The 25,279-nt window shown below is 51.8% G+C and overlaps 1 protein-coding gene and 1 long non-coding RNA gene across 2 annotated transcripts; one reads left to right on the forward strand and one right to left on the reverse strand.

The window, feature by feature from the left end:
- The first annotated feature begins 655 nt into the window (after positions 1–655).
- On the forward strand, positions 656–7,314 carry LOC147094635 (interleukin-27 subunit alpha-like). The gene is made up of 5 exons (XM_085974237.1): positions 656–668; positions 1,474–1,667; positions 4,614–4,712; positions 5,174–5,341; positions 6,117–7,314. Exons 1-5 carry the CDS (start codon positions 656–658, stop codon positions 6,327–6,329), a joined length of 687 nt encoding a protein of 228 aa, XP_085830363.1. The 3' UTR covers positions 6,330–7,314.
- Positions 7,315–17,592: 10,278 nt separating this feature from the next.
- On the reverse strand, positions 17,593–21,336 carry LOC147094636 (uncharacterized). Its single transcript, XR_015074751.1, has 2 exons — positions 20,963–21,336; positions 17,593–18,161 (listed from the first exon to the last, which is right to left on the reverse strand). It is a non-coding gene; the product is annotated as an uncharacterized LOC147094636 (long non-coding RNA).
- Between the last annotated feature and the right edge of the window lie 3,943 nt (positions 21,337–25,279).

Raw genomic sequence — 25,279 nt, forward strand, 5'->3', positions numbered from 1 at the left:
GTACGGGCTCTCCCCGGGGCACCGACTCTGCCCGGGGCACCGACTCTCCCCGGGGTACGAGCTCCGACTCTCCCTGGGGTACGGGCTCTCCCCGGGGCAACGACTCTCCCCGGGGTACGGGCACCGACTCTCCCCGGGGTACGAGCTCCGACTCTCCCTGGGGTACGGGCTCTCCCCGGGGCACCGACTCTCCCCAGGGTACGGGCACCGACTCTGCCCGGGGCACCGACTCTCCCCGGGGTACGAGCTCCGACTCTCCCTGGGGTACGGGCTCTCCCCGGGGCAACGACTCTCCCCGGGGTACGCGCACCGACTCTGCCCGGGGCACCGACTCTCCCCGGGGTACGAGCTCCGACTCTCCCTGGGGTACGGGCTCTCCCCGGGGCACCGACTCTGCCCGGGGCACCGACTCTGCCCGGGGCACCGACTCTCCCCGGGGTACGGGTTTCAGTGAGATTCAGAAACTATGTCAGCAAGAATTTTTTTAATGTTGCCGCTTTGGAGGAAATTCCAAGTGTGATGTCACAGGAGAGGGAATCCCTGTGAAATGGAAAGTGAATGGAGCGTTTACCACTCATAAATATCAGCCGGACCACCAGAGTCTCTCAGTTCAGAACGCAGAGAGATCCAATTCTGGGACACCGACACCACTCCAATGGAGGCGACAGGTAGGAGAGACCACGAGCTCACACCTCCCTCACTACCTCTCTCCTCTCTCTCCTCTCTCTCCATCTGACACTCTCTCTCTCTCTCTGTCTCTCTGTCTCTCTCTCTCTCTGTCTCTCCCACTCTCCCTCTCTCTGTGTCTCTCTCTCTCACTCTCTGTCTCTCTCTCTGTTTCTCTCTCTCTCTGTCTCTCTCTCTGTCTATGTCGCTCTCTCTGTCTCCCTCTCTCTCTCTCTCTCCCTCCCTCTCTGTCTGTCTCTCTCTCTCTCTGTCTCTCTCTCCCACTCTCTCTCTGTCTCTCTCTCTCTCTCTGTCTCTCTCTCCCACTCTCTCTCTGTCTCTCTCTCTGTCTCTCTCTCCCACTCTCTCTCTGTCTCTCTCTCTCTCTCTGTCTCTCTCTCCCACTCTCTCTCTGTCTCTCTCTCTCTCTCTGTCTCTCTCTCTCTCTGTCTCTCCCACTCTCCCTCTCTCTCTGTGTCTCTCTCTCTCACTCTCTGTCTCTCTCTCTCTCTGTCTCTCTCTCTGTCTCTCTCTCTGTCTCTGTCTCTCTCTCTCCCACTCTCTCTCTCTCTGTCTCTCTCTCTCTCACTCTCTGTCTCTCTCTCTCCCACTCTCTCTCTCTGTCTCTCTCTCTCACTCTCTGTCTCTCTCTCTCCTACTCTCTCTTTCCCTCTCTCTGTCTCTCTCTCTGTCTCTCTGTCTGTCTCTCTCTCTGTCTCTCTCTGTCTCTCTGTCTGTCTCTCTCTCTGTCTCTGTCTCTCTCTCTCCCTTCTCCTGCCTCACTCTCTAAATCGTCTCTTTGTCCAGTTTTTCTCCAGGGTATCTTGTTAGTTATTACGCTGATTGTTCAGACTCTCATCACAGTCCGAGCTCTTCCGGCCACAGGTCGCAACTCGAGGGGACCAACCGCAGAAACGCCCAACACCGAACAGGCATTCTGCATGAGTCTCAGACTTTCCCGCACAATCCTCCAGGAGTCACGCAGGCTACAGGAGCGATACGTAAGGAACTCATTAATTACTGGTGTCTCTCAGTCCCTCTCTCTCTCAGGGAGATATCTGTACACTGACTGGTGTCTCTCAGTCCCTCTCTCTCAGGGAGATATCTGTACACTGACTGGTGTCTCTCAGTCCCTCTCTCTCAGGGAGATATCTGTACACTGACTGGTGTCTCTCAGTCCCTCTCTCTCAGGGAGATATCTGTACACTGACTGGTGTCTCTCAGTCCCTCTCTCTCAGGGAGATATCTGTACACTGACTGGTGTCTCTCAGTCTCTCTCTCAGGGAGATATCTGTATACTGACTGGTGTCTCTCAGCCCCACTCTCTCAGGGAGTTATCTGTACATTGACTGGTGTCTCTCAGTCCATCTCCTCCTCAGGGAGATATCTGTACACTGACTGGTGTCTCTCAGTCCCTCTCTCTCAGGGAGATATCTGTACACTGACTGGTGTCTCTCAGTCCCTCTCTCTCAGGGAGATATCTGTACACTGACTAGTGTCTCTCAGTCCCTCTCTCTCAGGGAGATATCTGTACACTGACTGGTGTCTCTCAGTCAATACAATAATACAATACAATACAAATCGCTTTATTGGCATGATAAGGTACATCTTATGTTGCCAAAGCATCAAAATACATTTATGGTTGAACACATAAACGCGGTTCCATTCATACAGTGTATAAACAGGTATATCCCTGAGTTTATAAATATATTTTCGCCTTGTTTATATATACTCTTGTCTTAGTTTACTGGTTGTCCCTCTGTTCATGGCAAGCTGTAACATAGTGTGCCGCCAGTGTTACACAGCTTCTCTCCTCCCCCAGTAGGAATGGGAGTTTTTGGTTGTCAGTCAGATTTCTGAATTCAGGGCATATTTGTGAGAATTTTTGATAGAAATTCTCTCTGATGCCCTGATATTTTCCACAGGCTGTGAGGAAGTGCATCTCTGTCTCAACTACTCCCTGACTGCAGTGAGAGCATATCCTGTCTTCTCTTGGCAGCCTGGTCTGCCTGTGTCTGCCTTTTTCGATCGCTAGGCTATGTTCGCTAAGTCTGTACCTTGTCAAGGTTCTTCTCAGTTTGTTATCCTTTACCATGGTCAGGTAATCAGCTATGTTGTATTGTCTGTTTAGGGCCAAGTAGCAATTGAGTTTGCTTTGGGTTTTTGTTGTTTCTGCCCAATATGACAGATATTTTTCCTTTTGCTTAGCGACGATTGTGTTGGGTCGAATTCTTTGTGTTACCCTGTCACTGTCCTGGGGCTGGTTATTGTTAGTATTGTTATTAGTTACTTTATTGAGTCCCAGGACTAGTTGACTGAGGGTATTCTTCTTTATGGTCAGCTCTTGGCATTTCAGGGCGTCGTAGTGATAGCATTGGGGGTTGCTCATTTGTAGGTGATTCCAAAATTTGGTGGCTCTTTTTTGGATAGTGATTATTAATGGGTATTGGCCTAGTTCCGCCCTGCATGCGTTGTTTACTGTCTCTCAGGGAGATATCTGTACACTGACTGGTGTCTCTCGGTCCATCTCCTCCTCAGGGAGATATCTGTACACTGACTGGTGTCTCTCAGTCCATCTCCTCCTCAGGGAGATATCTGTACACTGACTGGTGTCTCTCAGTCCCTCTCTCTCAGGGAGATATCTGTACACTGACTGGTGTCTCTCAGTCCCTCTCTCTCAGGGAGATATCTGTACACTGACTGGTGTCTCTCAGTCCCTCTCTCTCAGGGAGATATCTGTACACTGACTGGTGTCTCTCAGTCCCTCTCTCAGGGAGATATCTGTACACTGACTGGTGTCTCTCAGTCCCGTCTCTCTCAGGGAGATATCTGTACACTGACTGGTGTCTCTCAGTCCCTCTCTCTCAGGGAGATATCTGTACACTGACTGGTGTCTCTCAGTCCCTCTCTCTCAGGGAGATATCTGTACACTGACTGGTGTCTCTCAGTCCCTCTCTCTCAGGGAGATATCTGTACACTGACTGGTGTCTCTCAGTCCCCTCTCTCTCAGGGAGATATCTGTACACTGACTGGTGTCTCTCAGTCCCTCTCTCAGGGAGATATCTGTACACTGACTGGTGTCTCTCAGTCCCCTCTCTCTCAGGGAGATATCTGTACACTGACTGGTGTCTCTCAGTCCCTCTCTCTCAGGGAGATATCTGTACACTGACTGGTGTCTCTCAGTCCCTCTCTCTCAGGGAGATATCTGTACACTGACTGGTGTCTCTCAGTCCCTCTCTCTCAGGGAGATATCTGTACACTGACTGGTGTCTCTCAGTCCCCTCTCTCTCAGGGAGATATCTGTACACTGACTGGTGTCTCTCAGTCCCTCTCTCAGGGAGATATCTGTACACTGACTGTTGTCTCTCAGTCTCTCTCTCAGGGAGATATCTGTACACTGACTGGTGTCTCTCAGTCTCTCTCTCAGGGAGATATCTGTACACTGACTGGTGTCTCTCAGTCTCTCTCTCAGGGAGATATCTGTACACTGACTGGTGTCTCTCAGTCTCTCTCTCAGGGAGATATCTGTACACTGACTGGTGTCTCTCAGTCCATCTCTCAGGGAGATATCTGTACACTGACTGGTGTCTCTCAGTCCCTCTCTCAGGGAGATATCTGTACACTGACTGGTGTCTCTCAGTCCCTCTCTCTCAGGGAGATATCTGTACACTGACTGGTGTCTCTCAGTCCCTCTCTCTCGGGGAGATATCTGTACACTGACTGGTGTCTCTCAGTCCCTCTCTCTCTCAGGGAGATATCTGTACACTGACTGGTGTCTCTCAGTCCCTCTCTCTCAGGGAGATATCTGTACACTGACTGGTGTCTCTCAGTCCCTCTCTCTCAGGGAGATATCTGTACACTGACTGGTGTCTCTCAGTCCCTCTCTCAGGGAGATATCTGTAAACTGACTGTTTCCCAGATGTTGACTGTGATTTATTGTTCGACAGATAGCAACAAACCTCCCTGGCATGGTGCTCAGTGAGAGCAGAGAGCTGGAATTCCTTCCATCGGGGACGCTGACTTACTCCCACTGGATGTCACTGCAGGTTAGTACACCCAACTCGCTCTCGGCCTCTGCCTCTCGCACCCGCAGGACAGTCCAAGGCTCCGGGCAGAGCCTACATCTAGAAAGAGACACCCCGCAAATCAGGGGTCCCTGAAGGACATACAAGATTCTGAGGGGGATTGACAGGGTCGATGCTGAGAGGCTGTTTCCCCCCTGGCTGGAGAGTCTAGAACCAGGGGTCACAGTCTCAGGATAAGGGGTCGGTCATTTAGGACTGAGATGAGGAGGAATTTCTTCACTGAGAGGGTGGTGAATCTTTGGAATTCTCTGCACCAGAGGGCTGTGGAGGCTCCGTCATTGAGTATAATCAAGGCTGAGATCGATAGATTTTTGGATATTAATAGAATTGAGGGATATGGAGATCAGGTGGGAAGGTGGAGATGTTGTGCAGTGTCGATGGGTGTTGCTAATCCCACTCTTTCTGATCCGTGTTTGGTTCAGGATTCCGAGCGGCTGCTGAGAATGGCCGAGAGTCTCCCGATATTCCGGGCGTATCTGAAGAGGCTGAGGGCGCGGGAGGAGGAAAACGGGAATCGAATTCACATCCTGCGAGACATGGACATCATCCTACTCAACACGAGGGACCTGGTCCAGCAGATACATGCACAGGTAAAGGGGCTCGGGATCTCATCTCACGGGGGAACGTGTCTCAACTCCTCCAACTTGGCTCAAACCTAGTCTCGCTCTCTCTTGCTCTCTCTTTCTCTCTCTGTCCCTCCCTCTCTCTCTGTCTCTCTCTCTCTCTCTCTGTCAATTCAATTTCAATTAAATTCAAATGCTTTATTGGCATGAAAGTTTACAGGGAACCATATTGCCAAAGCTTACATAACAAAAAGGTACAGTTTTCCAACATTCTGTAGGTGTCAAACGTTTTTGACCCTCGTTGGGTACAGACAATATTAATTTAAACAGTCGTTGACCCTCGTTGGGTACATTCAGTATTAATTTAAACAGTCGTTGGGTACATTCGGTATTGATTTAAACATTTTTAGATTATATATGCTATGGGTGTGCTCGTTAGTCACTCACTGTTCCTCAGGTTGTGACATGTTGTTACATATTGGGCACCAAGATATCCCTGTCTCTCTCTCTCTCTTTCTCTCCCTGTCTCTCTCTCTGTCTCGCTCTCTCTGTTTCTCTTTGTCTCTGTTTCTCTCTGTCTTTGTTTCTCTCTGTCCCTCCCTCTCTATCTCTCTCCCTGTCTCTCTCTCTCTCTCTCTCTGTGTCTGTCTCTCTCTCTCTGTCTCTCTCTCTCTCTCTGTCTCTCTCTCTCACTGTCTCTCTCTCTGACTCTGTCTCTCTCTGTCTCTCTGTCTCGCTCTGTCTCTCTCTCTCTCTCTCTCCACCTTCTGTTTTAACATTGTGTGTTTCTCTCTCTCTCTAGATGTCCGTGCTGAGAGTCTCCGTTCCCGATTCCCAGGCCCTCTCGTTGCCGGATCAGGTCTCGAATCGCTCCGTCGAGTGGGACCGGTTGACGGAGACCTTGCTGATCCTGCGGGCGTGGTCACGGTATCTGGGCCGCGTGGTGCGAGATTTCACCGTGCTGCGTGTCCGGGCTCGCCGGCGGGCGAAGGAGTTAATCGGGGGAGGCCACTGAAACCCAGGGTGGCGGAGAGCGAGAGATTCCGATTACCCCGGGTGGGGGTTGATGGTGGAATCCAACAGGAGATCGGGAGAAGGACCAGACGGTCAGAGCATGGACGCTCCTGGAATGGAACCAAGTGCCTGGGGGCAACGCGCCCCCACTGACACACGCTACCTCTCCCTCCCCCTCACTCACTCCCTACCTCATCCCCACTCCCTCACTCCGTACCTCTCCCTCACCCTCACCCACTCCCCTCTCCCTCACTCACTTCCTACCTCACCCCCTACCTCCCTCTCCCTCACTCACTCCCTACCTCACCCTCACCCACTCCCTACCTCTTCCTCCCCCTCACTCACTCCCTACCTCAACCCCACTCCCTCACTCCGTACCTCTCCCTCACCCTCACCCACTCCCCTCTCCCTCACTCACTTCCTACCTCACCCCCTACTTCTCCCTCACCCTCACTCACTCCCTACCTCATCCCCACTCCCTCACTCCGTACCTCACCCTCACTCTCACCCACTCCCCTTTCCCTCACTCACTTCCTACCTCACCCCCTACCTCCCTCAGCCTCACTCACTCCCTACCTCACCCTCACTCACTCCCTACCTCACCCTCACTCACTCCCTACCTCTCCCTCACCCTCACTCACTCCCTACCTCTCCCTCTCCCTACCTCTCCCTCTCCCTCATTCACTCCCTACCTCCCACTCCCTACCTCACCCTCATTCCCTCCCTCACTCCCTACCTCCCACCAACTCTCCCTCATTCCCTACCTCACCCCCACTCCATCTCCCTCACTCCCTACCTCCCACTCCCTCACCACCTCTACCTCACTCCCAATCTGCTCATCACAGTCTCTGAATGTGTGTGCGACTGAGAGACTCTGTCTGACTGTGTGTCTGCGAGTGTGAGTCTGTGTTTTTTAAATATTTATTCAATATTTAATATTTAATTGTTCTCTGTATGTACTTAACATTTTGAATAAAATGCATTTGTAGAAACAGCTTTCTGGAGTCTCAATTTAAGGCCCAGAGGGAGCTTTACTCTGTATAGAAACATAGACGATCGGAGCAGGAGTAGGCCATTCGGCCCCTCGAGCCTGCTCCGCCATTCAATGAGATCATGGCTGATCGCCCAAATTCAGTACCCGGTCCCTGCCTTCTCCCCATATCCCTTGATCCCTTTAGCCTTAAGAAATATATCCAACTCCTTCTTGAATATATTTAATGAATTGGTCTCTACTGCCTTCTGTGGTAGAGAATTCCACAGGTTCACCACTCTCTGGGTGAAGAAATTCCTCCTCATCTCTGTCCTAAATGGCTTACCCCTTATCCTCAGACTGTGACCCCTGGTTCTGGACTCCCCGACCATCGGGAACACCCTTCCTGCATCTAGTCTGTCCAGTCCTGTCAGAATTTTATGTTTCAATGAGATCCCCTCTCATTCTTCTAAACTCCAGTGAGTATAAGCCCAATCGACCCAATCTCTCCTCATACGTCATTCCTGCCATCCCAGGTATCGGTCTGGTGAATCTTCGCTGAACTCCTTCCATGGCAAGAACATCCTTCCTCAGATACCAAAACTGCTCACAATACTCAAGATGTGGCCTCACCAAGGCCCTGTACAACTGCAGCAAGACATCCTTGCCCGTGCTGTACCTGCTCTGGGAGTGTTTGATGGGACAGTACAGAGGGAGCTTTACTCTGTATCTAACCCGTGCTGTACCTGCCCTGGGAGTGTTTGATGGGACAGTGTAGAGGGAGCTTTACTCTGTATCTAACCCTGTGCTGCACCTGCCCTGGGAGTGTTTGATGGGACAGTGTAGAGGGAGCTTTACTCTGTATCTAACCCGTGCTGTACCTGCCCTGGGAGTGTTTGACGGGACAGTGTAGAGTGAGCTTTACTCTGTATCTAACCCCATGCTGTACCTGCCCTGGGAGTGTTTGATGGGACAGTGTAGAGGGAGATTTACTCTGTATCTAACCCATGCTGTACCTGCCCTGGGAGTGTTTGATGGGACAGTGTAGAGGGAGCTTTACTCTGTATCTAACCCGTGCTGTACCTGCCCTGGGAGTGTTTGATGGGACAGTGTAGAGGGTGCTTTACTCTGTATCTAACCCGTGCTGTACCTGCCCTGGGAGTGTTTGACGGGACAGTGTAGAGTGAGCTTTACTCTGTATCTAACCCCGTGCTGTACCTGCCCTGGGAGTGTTTGATGGGACAGTGTAGAGGGAGCTTTACTCTGTATCTAACCCGAGTTGTACCTGCCCTGGGAGTGTTTGATGGGACAGTCATAGAGTCATAGAGTTATACAGCACGGATAGAGGCCCTTCGGCCCATCGTGTCCGTGCCGGCCATCAAGCCCTGTCTAATCTAATCCCATATTCCAGCATTTGGTCCGTAGCCTTGTATGTTATGGCATTTCAAGTGCTCATCCAAATGCTTCTTCAATGTTGTGAGGGTTCCAGCCTCCACAACCCTTTCAGGCAGTGAGTTCCAGACTCCAACCACCCTCTGGGTGAAAAAGTTCTTTCTCAAATCCCCTCTAAACCTCCCGCCCTTTACCTTGAATCTATGCCCCCTAGTTATTGACCCTTCTACTAAGGGAAAAAGCTCCTCAGCATCCATCCTATCTATGCCCCTCATAATTTTGTACACCTCAATCATGTCCCCCCTCAGCCTCCTCTGCTCCAAGGAAAACAAACCCAATCTGCCCAGTCTTTCTTCATAGCTGAAGCGCTCCAGCCCTGGTAACATCCTGGTGAATCTCCTCTGCACCCTCTCCAAAGCGATCACATCCTTCCTGTAGTGTGGCGACCAGAACTGCACACAGTATTCCAGCTGTGGCCTAACCAGTGTTTTATACAGCTTCATCATAACCTCCTTGCTCTTATATTCTATGCCTCGGCTAATGAAGGCAAGTATCCCATATGCCTTTTTTACCACCTTATCCACCTGTTCCGCCGCCTTCAGGGATCTGTGTACTTGCACACCCAGATCCCTCTGACCCTCCGTCTTGCCTAGGGTCTTACCATTCATTGTGTATTCCCTTGCCTTGTTAGTCCCCCCAAAGTGCATCACCTCGCACTTTTCCGGGTTAAATTCCATTTGCCACTGTTCCGCCCATCTGACCAACCCATCTATATCGTCCTGCAGACTGAGGCTACCCTCCTCGCTATTTACCACCCCACCAATTTTTGTATCATCCGCGAACTTACTGATCATACCTTTTACATTCATATTCATGTCATTAATGTAGACCACAAACAGCAAGGGACCCAGCACCGATCCCTGTGGCACCCCACTGGCCACAGGCTTCCAGTCACAAAAACAACCTTCGACCATCACCCTCTGGATACAAAACTGGCTTAGTGGCAGAAGGCAATGTGCCAAGGCACCCTGGATTCCATGGGCTCTTACCTTCTTGACCAGTCTCCTGTGCGGGACTTTATCGAAGGCCTTACTGGAATCCATGTATACCACATCCACTGCGTTACCCTCATCCACACACCTAGTCACCCCCTCAAAAAATTCAATCAAATTAGTCAGACATGATCTTCCCTTGACAAAGCCATGTTGACTATCCCTGATTAATCCTTGCCTCTCCAAGTGGAGACTAATTTTGTCCCTCAGGATTTTTTCCAATAATTTTCCTACCACTGATGTTAGGCTCACTGGCCTGTAGTTCCCCGGTTTTTCCCTACTTCCCTTCTTGAATAATGGTACTACATTAGCGGTTCTCCAGTCCTCTGGCACATCCCCTGTGGCCAGAGAGGTCCTGAATATATGTGTTAGAGCCCCCGCAATCTCTTCCTTTGCCTCACACAGCAGCCTGGGATACATTTCATCCGGGCCTGGGGATTTATCCATTTTTAGGCCTGCTAAAACCGCCAATACCTCCTCCCTCTCGATGTTAATATGTTCGAGCATATCACAGTCCCCCCGCCCTATTTCTATGTCTACATCGTCCTCCTCCATAGTGAAAACAGATGCAAAAAATTCATTTAGAACTCCTCCTACATCTTCCGGCTCCACACACAGATTGCCACTTTTGTCCCTAATGGGCCCTATTTTTTCCCCAGTTATCCTCTTACCCTTAATATACTTATAAAACATCTTAGGATTTTCCTTTATTTTGCTCGCCAGTGTTATTTCATGGCCCCTCCTTGATCTCCTAATTTCTTTTTTAAGTATCCCCCTGCACTTTTTGTACTCCTCCAGGGAGCTTTACTCTGTATCTAACCCATGCTGTACCTGCCCTGGGAGTGTTTGATGGGACAGTGTAGAGGGAGCTTTACTCTGTATCTAACCCTGTGCTGTACCTGCCCTGGGAGTGTTTGAGGGGCAGTGTAGAGGGAGCTTTACTCTGTATCTAACCCGTGCTGTACCTGCCCTGGGAGTGTTTGATGGGACAGTGTAGAGGGAGCTTTACTCTGTATCTAACCCCGTGCTGTACCTGCCCTGGGAGTGTTTGATGGGACAATGTAGAGGGAGCTTTACTCTGTATCTAACCCTGTGCTGTACCTGCCCTGGGAGCGTTTGATGGGACAGTGTAGAGGGAGCTTTACTCTGTATCTAACCCGTGCTGTACCTGCCCTAGGAGTGTTTGACGGGACAGCGTAGAGGGAGCTTTACTCTGTATCTAACCCGTGCTGTACCTGCCCTGGGAGTGTTTGATGGGACAGTGTAGAGGGAGCTTTACTCTGTATCTAACCCGTGCTGTACCTGCCCTGGGAGTGTTTGATGGGACAGTGTAGAGGGAGCTTTACTCTGTACCTAACCCCGTGCAGTACCTGCCCTGGGAGTGTTTGATGGGACAGTGTAGAGGGAGCTTTACTCTGTATTTAACCCGTGCTGTACCTGCCCTGGGAGTGTTTGATGGGACAGTACAGAGGGAGCTTTACTCTATCTAACCCGTGCTGTACCTGCCCTGGGAGTGTTTGATGGGACAGTGTAGAGGGAGCTTTACTCTGTATCTAACCCGTGCTGTACCTGCCCTGGGAGTGTTTGATGGGACAGCACAGAGGGAGCTTTACTCTGTATCTAACCCGTGCTGTACCTGCCCTGGGAGTGTTTGATGGGACAGTGTAGAGGGAGATTTACTCTGCATCTAACCCGTGCTGTACCTGCCTTGGGAGTGTTTGATGGGACAGTGTAGAGGGAGCTTTACTCTGTATCTAACCCCGTGCTGTACCTGCCCTGGGAGTGTTTGATGGGACAGTGCAAAGGGAGATTTACTCTGTATCTAACCCGTGCTGTACCTGCCCTGGGAGTGTTTGATGGGACAGTGTAGAGGGAGCTTTACTCTGTATCTAACCCCGTGCTGTACCTGCCCTGGGAGTGTTTGATGGGACAGTGTAGAGGGAGCTTTACTCTGTATCTAACCCGTGCTGTACGTGTAGAGGGAGCTTTACTCTGTATCTAACCCTGTGCTGTACCTGCCCTGGGAGTGTTTGATGGGACAGTGTAGAGGGAGATTTACTCTGTATCTAACCCATGCTGTACCTGCCCTGGGAGTGTTTGATGGGACAGTGTAGAGGGAGCTTTACTCTGTATCTAACCCGTGCTGTACCTGCCCTGGGAGTGTTTGATGGGACAGTGTAGAGGGAGATTTACTCTGTATCTAACCCATGCTGTACCTGCCCTGGGAGTGTTTGATGGGACAGTGTAGAGGGAGCTTTACTCTGTATCTAACCCGTGCTGTACCTGCCCTGGGAGTGTTTGATGGGACAGTGTAGAAGGTGCTTTACTCTGTATCTAACCCGTACTGTACCTGCCCTGGGAGTGTTTGACGGGACAGTGTAGAGTGAGCTTTACTCTGTATCTAACCCCGTGCTGTACCTGCCCTGGGAGTGTTTGATGGGACAGTGTAGAGGGAGCTTTACTCTGTATCTTACCCTGTGCTGTACCTGCCCTGGGAGTGTTTGATGGGAGAGTGTAGAGAGAGCTTTACTCTGTATCTAACCCCGTGCTGTACCTGCCCTGGGAGTGTTTGATGGGACAGTCATAGAGTCATAGAGTTATACAGTATGGATCGAGGCCCTTCGGCCCATCGTGTCCGTGCCGGCCATCAAGCCCTGTCTAATCTAATCCCATATTCCAGCATTTGGTCCGTAGCCTTGTATGTTATGGCATTTCAAGTGCTCATCCAAATGCTTCTTCAATGTTGTGAGGGTTCCTGCCTCCACAACCCTTTCAGGCAGTGAGTTCCAGACTCCAACCACCCTCTGGGTGAAAAAGTTTTTTCTCAAATCTCCTCTAAACCTCCCGCCCTTTACCTTGAATCTATGCCCCCTAGTTATTGACCCTTCTACTAAGGGAAAAAGCTCCTCAGTATCCATCCTATCTATGCCCCTCATAATTTTGTACACCTCAATCATGTCCCCCCTCAGCCTCCTCTGCTCCAAGGAAAACAAACCCAATCTGCCCAGTCTTTCTTCATAGCTGAAGCGCTCCAGCCCTGTTAACATCCTGGTGAATCTCCTCTGCACCCTCTCCAAAGCGATCACATCCTTCCTGTAGTGTGGCGACCAGAACTGCACACAGTATTCCAGCTGTGGCCTAACCAGTGTTTTATACAGCTCCATCATAACCTCCTTGCTCTTATATTCTATGCCTCGGCTAATGAAGGCAAGTATCCCATATGCCTTTTTTACCACCTTATCCACCTGTTCCGCCGCCTTCAGGGATCTGTGTACTTGCACACCCAGATCCCTCTGACCCTCCGTCTTGCCTAGGGTCTTACCATTCATTGTGTATTCTGTTGCCTTGTTTGTCCCCCCAAAGTGCATCACCTCGCACTTTTCCGGGTTAAATTCCATTTGCCACTGTTCCGCCCATCTGACCAACCCATCTATATCGTCCTGCAGACTGAGGCTACCCTCCTCGCTATTTACCACCCCACCAATTTTTGTATCATCCGCGAACTTACTGATCATACCTTTTACATTCATATCCAAGTCATTAATGTAGACCACAAACAGCAAGGGACCCAGCACCGATCCCTGTGGCACCCCACTGGCCACAGGCTTCCAGTCACAAAAACAACCTTCGACCATCACCCTCTGCCTTCTGCCACTAAGCCAGTTTTGTATCCAATGTGCCAAGGCACCCTGGATTCCATGGGCTCTTACCTTCTTGACCAGTCTCCTGTGCGGGACTTTATCGAAGGCCTTACTGAAATCCATGTATACCACATCCACTGCGTTACCCTCATCCACACACCTAGTCACCCCCTCAAAAAATTCAATCAAATTAGTCAGACATGATCTTCCCTTGACAAAGCCATGTTGACTATCCCTGATTAATCCTTGTCTCTCCAAGTGGAGACTAATTTTGTCCCTCAGAATTTTTTCCAATAATTTTCCTACCACTGATGTTAGGCTCACTGGCCTGTAGTTCCCCGGTTTTTCCCTACTTCCCTTCTTGAATAATGGTACTACATTAGCGGTTCTCCAGTCCTCTGGCACATCCCCTGTGGCCAGAGAGGTCCTGAATATATGTGTTAGAGCCCCCGCAATCTCTTCCTTTGCCTCACACAGCAGCCTGGGATACATTTCATCCGGGCCTGGGGATTTATCCATTTTTAGGCCTGCTAAAACCGCCAATACCTCCTGCCTCTCGATGTTAATATGTTCGAGCATATCACAGTCCCCCCGCCCTATTTCTATGTCTACATCGTCCTCCTCCATAGTGAAAACAGATGCAAAAAATTCATTTAGAACCCCTCCTACATCTTCCGGCTCCACACACAGATTGCCACTTTTGTCCCTAATGGGCCCTATTTTTTCCCTAGTTATCCTCTTACCCTTAATATACTTATAAAACATCTTAGGATTTTCCTTTATTTTGCTCGCCAGTGTTATTTCATGGCCCCTCCTTGATCTCCTAATTTCTTTTTTAAGTATCCCCCTGCACTTTTTGTACTCCTCTAGGGAGCTTTACTCTGTATCTAACCCATGCTGTACCTGCCCTGGGAGTGTTTGATGGGACAGTGTAGAGGGAGCTTTACTCTGTATCTAACCCTGTGCTGTACCTGCCCTGGGAGTGTTTGAGGGGCAGTGTAGAGGGAGCTTTACTCTGTATCTAACCCGTGCTGTACCTGCCCTGGGAGTGTTTGATGGGACAATGTAGAGGGAGCTTTACTCTGTATCTAACCCTGTGCTGTACCTGCCCTGGGAGTGTTTGATGGGACAGTGTAGAGGGAGCTTTACTCTGTATTTAACCCGTGCTGTACCTGCCCTGGGAGTGTTTGATGGGACAGTGTAGAGGGAGCTTTACTCTGTATCTAACCCCGTGCTGTACCTGCCCTGGGAGTGTTTGATGGGACAGTGCAGAGGGAGATTTACTCTGTATCTAAGCCGTGCTGTACCTGCCCTGGGAGTGTTTGATGGGACAGTGTAGAGGGAGCTTTACTCTGTATCTAACCCCGTGCTGTACCTGCCCTGGGAGTGTTTGATGGACTGTGTAGAGGGAGCTTTACTCTGTATCTAACCCGTGCTGTACCTGCCCTGGGAGTGTTTGATGGGACAGTGTAGAGGGAGCTTTACTGTGTATCTAACCCGTGCTGTACCTGCCCTGGGAGTGTTTGATGGGACAGTGTAGAGGGAGCTTTACTCTGTATCTAACCCCGTGCTGTACCTGCCCTGGGAGTGTTTGATGGGACAGTGTAGAGGGAGCTTTACTCTGTATCTAACCCGTGCTGTACCTGTCCTGGGAGTGTTTGATGGGACAGTGTAGAGGGAGCTTTACTCTGTATCTAACCTATGCTGTACCTGCCCTGCGAGTGTTTGCTGGGACAGTGCAGAGGGAGCTTTACTCTGTATCTAACCTGTGCTGTACCTGCCCTGGGAGTGTTTGATGGGACAGTGTAGAGGGAGCTTTACTCTGTATCTAACCTATGCTGTACCTGCCCTGCGAGTGTTTGATGGGACAGTGTAGAGGGAGCTTTACTCTGTATCTAACCCATGCTGTACCTGCCCTGCAAGTGCTTGATGGGACAGTGTAGAGGGAGCTTTACTCTATATCTAACCCGTGCTGTACCTGCCCTGGGAGTGTTTGATGGGACAGTGTAGAGGGAGCTTTACTCTGTATCTAACACGTGCTGTACCTGCCCTGGGAGTGTTTGATGGGACAGTGTAGAGGGAGCTTTACTCTGTATCTAACTCGTGCTGTACCTGCCCTGGGAGTATTTGATGGGGACAGCGTAGAGGGAGATTTACTCTCTATCTATATCGCAGTGATCAGAAGGGCGGTTGCTGATGTTAAATCTCTTGGTTTGAACCGAGAAGTCAAAAAGCACCAACCGCAAACCACAGGGTGAAACCAGGAAGTGGGGGGAAGCCTGAAAATGAGATTGTCCGGAATCCTTGGGTACTGTCCGTCAGCTTGTCACATGAGGGATGTAGAAACTGATCTTCGCTCTGAACGTGGGCTGGGGGAATCGGTTCACCGGACTTACGGCAGAGAAACAGGTCACGAGCCCCAACCAGTCCGTGCCGGCATTTAAACTCCACTCGAGCCTCCTCCTGTCGTTCCTCATCTCACCCTATTAGCGTAACCCTCAATTCCCGTCTCCCTCACGTGCTTGCCTAAATATATCGATACTATTCGCTTCAACCACTCCCTGTGGCAGCGAGTTCCACATTCTCACCACTCTCTGGGGAAAGAAGTTTCTCCTGAATTCCCCATTTGATTTCTGGGTGACTATCTTATATTGATGGCCTCTACTTATGCTCTTCCCCACAAGTGGAAACATTCTCTCTGTATCCACTATCAAAACCTTTCATCATTTTAAAGACCACTATTAGGTCACCCTTCTCTTTCCTAGAAGGAGCCCCAGCCTGTTCAACCTTTCCCAATATGTATACCCTCGCATTTCTGGTATCATCCTTGTAAATCTTCTCCACGCCCTCGCTTTCCTTTTTATAATATGGCGACCAGAACTGCACGCAGTACTCCCAAGTGGCATGGGTCACCTCGTCCGCATGCCCGATACGAGACTCCCAAAACAAGCGCTCTACTCGGAGCTGCGACACGGCCCGAGAGCCCCAGATGGGCAGAGGAAACGCTTCGAGGACACCCTCAAAGCCTCCTTGGAAAAGTGTAACAGCCCCCACCGACACCTGGGAATCCCTGGCCCAAGAACGCACGAAGTGGAGGAGAAGCATCCGGGAAGGCGCCGAACACCTCGAGTCTCTTCGCCGGGAGCAAGCGGAAGCCAAGCGCAGGAAGCGCACGTCAATCCAAGCATCCCACCCACCCACCGTCTGCCCCACCTGTGACAGAGACTGTAGGTCCCCCATTGGACTCACCAATCACCCGAGAACTCATTTTTAATGTGGAAGCAAGTCATCCTCGGTTCCGAGAGACTGCCTAAGAAGAAGGCGGCTCTAAGTGTGGTCTAACCAAAGTTCGATACAGGTTTAGCATAACTTCCCTACTTTTCAATTCTATCCCTCTAGAAATAAACCCTAGTGGTTGGATAGCTTTCTTTTTTTATGGCCTTGTTAACCTGTGTCACAACTTTTAGTGATTTGTGTATTTGTACCTCCAGTTCATAGAAACAGAAGATAGGAGCAGGAGTAGGCCATTCGGCCCCTCGAGCCTGTTCTGCCATTTAGTGAGATCATGGCTGGTCATCCAAATTCAGTACCCTGTCCCTGCCTTCTCCCCATATCCCTTTAGCCTTAAGAAATATATCCAACTCCTTCTTGAATATATTTAATGAATTAGCCTCAACTGCCTTCTGTGGTAGAGAATTCCACAGGTTCACCACTCTCTGGGTGAAGAAATTCCTCCTCATCTCTGTCCTAAATGGCTTACCCCTTATCCTTTGACTGTGACCCCTGGTTCTGGTCTCCCCCGCCATCGGGAACATCCTTCCTGCATCTAGTCTGTCTAGTCCTGTTAGAATTTTATAAGTTTCAATGAGATCCCCTCTCATTCTTCTAAACTCCAGCGAGTACAAGCCCAATCGTCCCAATCTCTCCTCATACGTCATTCCTGCCATCCCAGGTATCAGCCTGGTGAATCTTCGCTGCACTCCCTCCATGGCAAGAACATCCTTCCTCAGATAAGGCGACCAAAACTGCACAAATTACTCAAGATGTGGTCTCACCAAGGCCCTGTACAACTGCAGCAAGACATCCTTGCTCCTGTACTCGAATCCTCTCGCTACGAAGGCCAACATACCATTTGCCTTTTTAGCCGCCCGCTACACCTGCATGCTTACCTTCAGGACAGGGTTTAGTTGAAAAAGCGAGACACTGGGGCTCAGTTTGCTAACTCTTATTTTATTAGTTGTGATGGATAAAACACAGTTCATTGACAGAATCACCTGCAACATGGCTCACACGCGCCTCCCCCACCCCCGCCACACACAAAGACCACCTACCCGTAAGCCAGTCAACCCGAAGAGCGAGGGACATGTCATGTGATTAAACGTTTGTCGAGTGAAAACGAGGATTTCCCCTCTCCCCACGCTCCTCCTCTTCCTCCCGTGAGCGATGACATCAGGCAGCGACGCGACGGAAAGTGGGCGGAGTCGGGGCGCTCCCCAAGGGCATCCTGGGAGCGAGAACACGCGCGTTGGGATGTTGATGGTCCGGTTATTGAGGGGGTGAGTGAGTTTCCCCAAGGATGTATTTACAGGAGTCGGGAAGAGCAGGGAAGGGAGGGGGAGGGATGTAGATGGGTTCGAGTGTGTTTCGGGCGAGAAACAGAAAGGTAACGGATGTCCGCGGCGGAGGGCGCAAGAGGCGGGGGGCGGTATCGTTGGCGCTGGCGGCCATTTTGTCGATCACTCGCTCTCTCTCTCTCTCTCTCTCTCACTCGCACAGACCTGAAGGAAAAGACGGGAAGTGATCAGAATGGAGAAGAGCAAAAAAAACACTCCGTTCCCTCCCAGGGGAGAGTCGGTGCCCGCGGGGACCCGTACCCCGGGGAGAGTCGGTACCCGTGGGGACCCGTACCCCGGAGAGAGTCGGTGCCCGCGGGGACCCGTATCCCAGGGAGAGTCGGTACCCGCGGGGACCCGTATCCCAGGGAGAGTCGGTGCCCGCGGGGACCCATACCCCGGGGAGAGTCGGTACCCGTGGGGACCCGTACCCCGGAGAGAGTCGGTACCCGTGGGGACCCGTACCCCGGAGAGAGTCGGAGCCCGCGGGGACCCGTACCCCGGAGAGAGTCGGAGCCCGCGGGGACATGTACCCCGGGGAGAGTCGGTGCCCGCGGGGACCCGTACCCCGGGGAGAGTCAGTGCCCGCGGGGACCCGTACCCCGGGGAGAGTCGGTGCCCGCGGGGACCCGTACCCCGGGGAGAGTCGGTGCCCGCGGGGACCCGTACCCCGGAGAGAGTCGGTACCCGTGGGGACCCGAACCCCGGAGAGAGTCGGTGCCCGTGGGGACCCGTACCCCGGGGAGAGTCGGAGCCCGTGGGGACCCATACCCCGGGGAGAGTCGGAGCCCGCGGGGACCCGTACCCCGGGGAGAGTCGGTGCCCGCGGGGACCCGTACCCCGGGGAGAGTCGGTGCCCGCGGGGACCCGTACCCCGGGGAGAGTCGGAGCCCGTGGGGACCCGTATCCCAGGGAGAGTCAGTGCCCGTGGGGACCCGTACCCCGGGGAGAGTCGGTGCCCGTGGGGACCCGTACCCCGGAGAGAGTCGGTGCCCGTGGGGACCCGTACCCCGGAGAGAGTCGGTGCCCGTGGGGACCCGTACCCCGGGGAGAGTCGGTGCCCGTGGGGACCCGTACCCCGGGGAGAGTCGGTGCCCGTGGGGACCCGTACCCCGGAGAGAGTCGGTGCCCGTGGGGACCCGTACCCCGGGGAGAGTCGGTGCCCGTGGGGACCCGTACCCCGGGGAGAGTCGGTGCCCGTGGGGACCCGTACCCCGGGGAGAGTCGGTGCCCGTGGGGACCCGTACCCCGGAGAGAGTCGGTGCCCGCGGGGACCCGTACCCCGGGGAGAGTCGGTGCCCGCGGGGACCCGTACCCCGCGGAGAGTCGGAGCCCGTGGGGACCCGTACCCCAGGGAGAGTCGGTGCCCGTGGGGACCCGTACCCCGGGGAGAGTCGGTGCCCGCGGGGACCCGTACCCCAGGGAGAGTCGGTGCCCGCGGGGACCCGTACCCCAGGGAGAGTCGGAGCCCGCGGGGACCCGTACCCCGGGGAGAGTCGGAGCCCGCGGGGACCCGTACCCCGGGGAGAGTCGGTGCCCGCGGGGACCCGTACCCCGGGGAGAGTCGGTGTCCGTGGGGACCCGTACCCCGGGGAGAGTCGGTGTCCGTGGGGACCCGTACCCCGGGGAGAGTCGGTGCCCGCGGGGACCCGTACCCCGGAGAGAGTCGGTGCCCGTGGGGACCCGTACCCCGGGGAGAGTCGGTGCCCGTGGGGACCCGTACCCCGGGGAGAGTCGGTGCCCGTGGGGACCCGTACCCCGGAGAGAGTTGGTGCCCGTGGGGACCCGTACCCCGGGGAGAGTCGGTGCCCGTGGGGACCCGTACCCCGGAGAGAGTCGGTGCCCGTGGGGACCCGTACCCCGGGGAGAGTCGGTGCCCGTGGGGACCCGTACCCCGGGGAGAGTCGGTGCCCGTGGGGACCCGTACCCCGGGGAGAGTCGGTGCCCGTGGGGACCCGTACCCCGGAGAGAGTCGGTGCCCGCGGGGACCCGTACCCCGGGGAGAGTCGGAGCCCGTGGGGACCCGTACCCCAGGGAGAGTCGGTGCCCGCGGGGACCCGTACCCCGGGGAGAGTCGGAGCCCGCGGGGACCCGTACCCCAGGGAGAGTCGGAGCCCGCGGGGACCCGTACCCCGGGGAGAGTCGGAGCCCGCGGGGACCCGTACCCCGGGGAGAGTCGGTGCCCGCGGGGACCCGTACCCCGGGGAGAGTCGGTGCCCGCGGGGACCCGCACCCCGGGGAGAGTCGGAGCCCGCGGGGACCCGTACCCCGGGGAGAGTCGGTGCCCGCGGGAACCCGTACCCCGGGGACCCGTATCCCATGGAGAGTCGGAGCCCGCGGGGACCCGTACCCCGGGGAGAGTCGGTGTCCGTGGGGACCCGTACCCCGGGGAGAGTCGGAGCCTGTGGGGACCCGTACCCCGGGGAGAGTCGGAGCCCGCGGGGACCCGTACCCCGGGGAGAGTCGGTGCCCGCGGGGACCCGTACCCCGGGGAGAGTCGGTGCCCGTGGGGACCCGTACCCCGGGGAGAGTCGGTGCCCGTGGGGACCCGTACCCCGGGGAGAGTCGGTGCCCGTGGGGACCCGTACCCCGGGGAGTCGGAGGCCGAGGGGACCCGCACCCCGGGGAGAGTCGGAGCCCGTGGGGACTCGTACCCTGGGGTCCCGTACCCCGGGGAGAGTCGGAGCCCGCAGGGACCCATACCCCGGGGAGAGTCGGAGCCCGCGGGGATCCGTACCCCGGAGAGAGTCGGAGCCCGCGGGGATCCGTACCCCGGGGAGAGTCGGAGCCCGTGGGGTCCCGTACCCCGGGGAGAGTTGGTGCCCGTGGGCGATCCGTACCCCGGGGAGAGTCGGTGCCCGCAGGGACCTGTACCCTGGGGAGAGTCGGTGCCCACAGGGACCTGTACCCCGGGAAGAGTCGGTGCCCGCGGGTGGGGGGGGGGGGTTTGAGACGCGAGTACTTACGTCACTGCGCAGTTTCACTCATCTTTGGCGGACATCCCTCGGAGTGTCCTCTCCTGACGAATCTACAGAGAGAAACAAAGATTTAAAACCTCCCTCTGCACTGTTCCATCGAACATTCCCAGGGCAGGTACAGCACGGGTTAGATACAGAGTAAAGTTCCCTCTACACTGTCCCATCAAACACTCCCAGGGCAGGTACAGCACGGGTTAGATATAGAATAAGGCTCCCTCTACACTGTCCCATCAAACACTCCCAGGGCAGGTACAGAACGGGTTAGATATAGAATAAGGCTCCCTCTACACTGTAAGATTAGGATCACAGGCTCACACAGATTACCCAACAGGGCTTTAGGAGTTGCAAAGCTTTTATTAAAGAGCTACAGTTTTAAAGCATAATCAGATATTACATATGGTTTAAGCCGAGTATAATAGACATACAACCCGTGACAGTAGGAGCGATCTACGACTCCCGAATCGGAATGACACGACCGGACGGACGGGGAGGCAGTACGGTGGTCTCGGATTGGGTGGATTCCTGCTGTCTGCTGCAGCGGTCACTTCTGTTGGGTCATCTCTCGAGCTGTTGGAGGTGTGAGGCCATCAGCCACCTCAGAGGCTAAACTTGACCAAGGTGTTCGGGAGTCGTAGGTCGCTCCTACTGTCACGGGTTGTATGTCTATTATACTCGGCTTAAACCATATGTAATATCTGATTATGCTTTAAAACTGTAGCGCTTTAATAAAAGCCTTGCAGCTTCTAAAACCCTGTTGGGTAATCTGTGTGAGCCTGTGATCCTAATCTTACAGTGGTGTCAGAAGTGGGATCACAGAGTTAGGAGTTGTAAGGTTCTGGTTGGGATGACCGGAGGGACCGGTCGAACGCACGTGATCGTTGCTTAGACTGTGTATAGTGTTTTATTCTCTCTGAAAGAAGGGAGCGGTCCGGTCGAATGCACGTGATCATTGCTTAGACTGTGTGTAGTGTTTTTTTTTCCCCTCTCTGAAAGAAGGGAGCGGTAAAGAGCTTGTTGAAAGGTAAAACCAGAAGTACAATGGCGTTGGCATATCACCGGGAACAGTTGATAGATAGCCTGAAGGAGGTAAAGCATAAAGTGCAGGAGAGAGAGGGAGAGATAGAGAAGGAAAATTTGCAGGCTAACTAATCTGAAAACTCAGCAAAGGAAGAGGAAAAACAGTGATTTGGAAAGCCAGGAAAAGCTGCTGAGACACTGATTTAAAAAGGGGAAAAAAAGATAAATTTAAAGTTTTACCGACATGGAAGTTATTAACATCTGTGCCGAGACAAATAAAACACAAGATTGCTGAGTGAAAGGAACCTTAAAAAATGCTAGAATTTCAATTTGTACGAAAATGTGTGTTAAAGTGTGAATGTTTTCCTGACTATGAATGTTTAAGAAGTTACAGTATTTCTTTTGTCTGAAAAGTCTGTCTTTAAAAGAAAGATTTTGTTATGTGTGTTTTAGCTCCACCCACTTCTGTGTTAAAGCGTTTAACACTTTTGTCTTGTCTTGGATTTTGGAAGTTTTAAGAATGTGCGAATAAGATTCTGCCCCAAGAATTGGAAAAAAAACCTTTGAGCTAATTTAAGTTAAGCTGGTGTGTAAAAACTAAGAGCAACAAAAAGTTTGTTTAACAAAAGATTAAGTTTCAGTCTAAGATTTAACCTTGGCGTCGCGGTTGCTATGGTGAAATCTTCTAAAGCAGTTTGATTTGATTTGATTTGATTTATAGTTATATAAAAAGAAAAAGGGTGGCTAAAGTAAATGTTGGTCCCTTAGAGGATGAGACCGGGAAATTAATGGTGGGAAATATGGAGATGGCAAAAACACAATGAATATTTTGTATCAGTCTTTACAGTAGAAGACACTAAGAATATCCCAACACTGGACAAACAGGGGGCTATAGGGGGGGAGGAGCTAAACACGATCAAAATCACTAAGGAAGTGGTACTCGGTAAAATAATGGGACTCAAGGCGGATAAATCACCTGGACCGGATGGCTTACATCCTAGGGTCTTGAGGGAAGTGGCGGTAGGGATTGTGGATGCATTGGTAATAATTTTCCAAAACTCCCTGGACTCAGCAAAGGTCCCGGCAGACTGGAAAACTGCTAATGTAACGCCCTTATTTAGAAAGGGCAGTAGACAGAAGGCTGGAAACTATAGGCCGGTTAGCCTAACATCTGTGGTAGATAAAATATTGGAGTCCATTATTAAGGAGACAGTAACAGGACATTTGGATAATCATAATTTAATAGGACAAAGTCAGCATGGTTTTATGAAGGGGAAGTCATGTTTGACAAATTTGCTGGAGTTCTTTGAGGAAGTAACATATAGGGTGGATAAAGGGGAACCAGTGGACGTAGTGTATTTAGACTTCCAAAAGGCATTTGACAAGGTGCCACACAAAAGATTATTGCTTAAGATAAAAAATCACGGGATTGGGGGTAATATTCTGGCATGGATAGAGGATTGGCTATCTAACAGAAGGCAGAGAGTTGGGATAAATGGTTCATTCTCAGACTGGCAATCAGTAACTAGTGGTGTTCCACAGGGGTCAGTGCTGGGTCCCCAACTCTTTACAATCTATATTAACGATTTGGAGGAGGGGACCGAGTGTAACATATCAAAGTTTGCAGATGATACTAAGATGGGAAGGAAAGTAGTGAGTGAGGAGGACATAAAAAACCTGCAAGGGGACATAGACAGGCTAAGTAAGTGGGCAGAGATTTGGCAGATGGAATACAATACTGGAAAGTGTGAGGTTATGCACTTTGGCAGGAAAAATCGTAGAGCAAGTTATTATCTTAATGGCAAGAAACTAGAAAGTACTGAAGTACAAAGGGATCTGGGGGTCCTGGTGCACGAAACTCAAAAGGTTAGTATGCAGGTGCAGCAAGTGATTAAGAAGGCCAATGGAATGTTGGCTTTCATTGCTAGGGGGATAGAATATAAAAATAGGGAGGTATTGCTTCAGTTGTACAAGGTATTGGTGAGACCGCACCTGGAATACTGCATACAGTTTTGGTGTCCATACTTAAGAAAAGACATACTTGCTCTCGAGTCAGTACAAAGAAGGTTCACTCGGTTAATCCCGGGGATATGGGGATGGACATATGAGGAGTGGTTGAGTAGATTGGGACTCTACTCATTGGAGTTCAGAAGAATGAGAAGCGATCTTATTGAAACATATAAGATTGTGAAGGGGTTGGATCGGGTGGATGCGGGGAGGATGTTCCCGATGATGGGTGAAACTGGAACTAGGGGGCATAGTCTTAGAATAAGGGGCTGCTCTTTCAAAACTGAGATGAGGAGGAACTACTTCACTCAGAGGGTGGTAGATCCATGGAATATGCTGCCCCAAAAAGCTGTAGAAGCTACATCATTACATAAATTTAAAACAGAAATAGACAGTTTCCTAGAAGTAAAGGGAATAAAGGGTTATGGGGAGCGGGCAGGAATTTGGACATGAGTCTAGGTTCGGATCGGTCATGGCCCTGTGGGTAGCGGAGCGGGCCCAGGGGCCGTGTAGCCTGATCCTGCTCCTATTTCGTGTGTCTAATTCTGTTAGATTCAGGAGATGGTTCTGTGATAGTGGATTGGCAGTTAGGATCAGATCAGCCATGATCTTATTGAATGGCGGAGCAGGCTCGAGGGGCCGATTGGCCTACTCCTGCTCCTATTTCTTATGTTCTTATGTTTAAATGTGAAAAACTAATTTTTCTCCAGTTATATTCAATGTTTTACAGTATTTTGGAAAGACATCTGAAGAAAGGACAATAAGAAATATGACGTAATTTACTGTTTTCTGCAAGAATGTGCTATTTTGTTTTGTTTTATCTGTTCTGTTCGTGTTTAGTTAAAGTGTGAAAACACAACTGTCTTTCTCGCTTGGGAAAGTTTTTTAAAATTTACGTGAAGTAACGTAATTGCGTGCGCCTGATAATGTTTTGCTCCACCTTCTTAAAATCCTGCCGAGGAGTTAACCCTTCCCACTGACAGCTGTTTAAGTTCACCAAGCAACAACTTTAGTATGAAATTTAAAGATATTGGACATTATTAAATTTAAGTTTCTTAATTTTAAGTTAATATTTCACCACAGTGACAGAAGGAAAATTATGATTTGATAAATTAACCACATGGGCTCTAAGCAGAGTCACAATGGATTATCTTCTTTCTTTTGTTATATGGAAGTTACCTTGTAAACTAATTGCAGCACTTCACAGAAATCACAGAAACCTCACAGTGCAGATAGAGGCCATTTCGGCCCATCGAGCCTGCACCAACACATATCCCACCC

Source organism: Somniosus microcephalus, unplaced genomic scaffold (assembly GCF_052327205.1).
Source record: "Somniosus microcephalus isolate GS21.2 unplaced genomic scaffold, FLI_Smic_1.0 unresolved_chr1, whole genome shotgun sequence".
Classification (NCBI taxonomy): domain Eukaryota; kingdom Metazoa; phylum Chordata; class Chondrichthyes; order Squaliformes; family Somniosidae; genus Somniosus; species Somniosus microcephalus.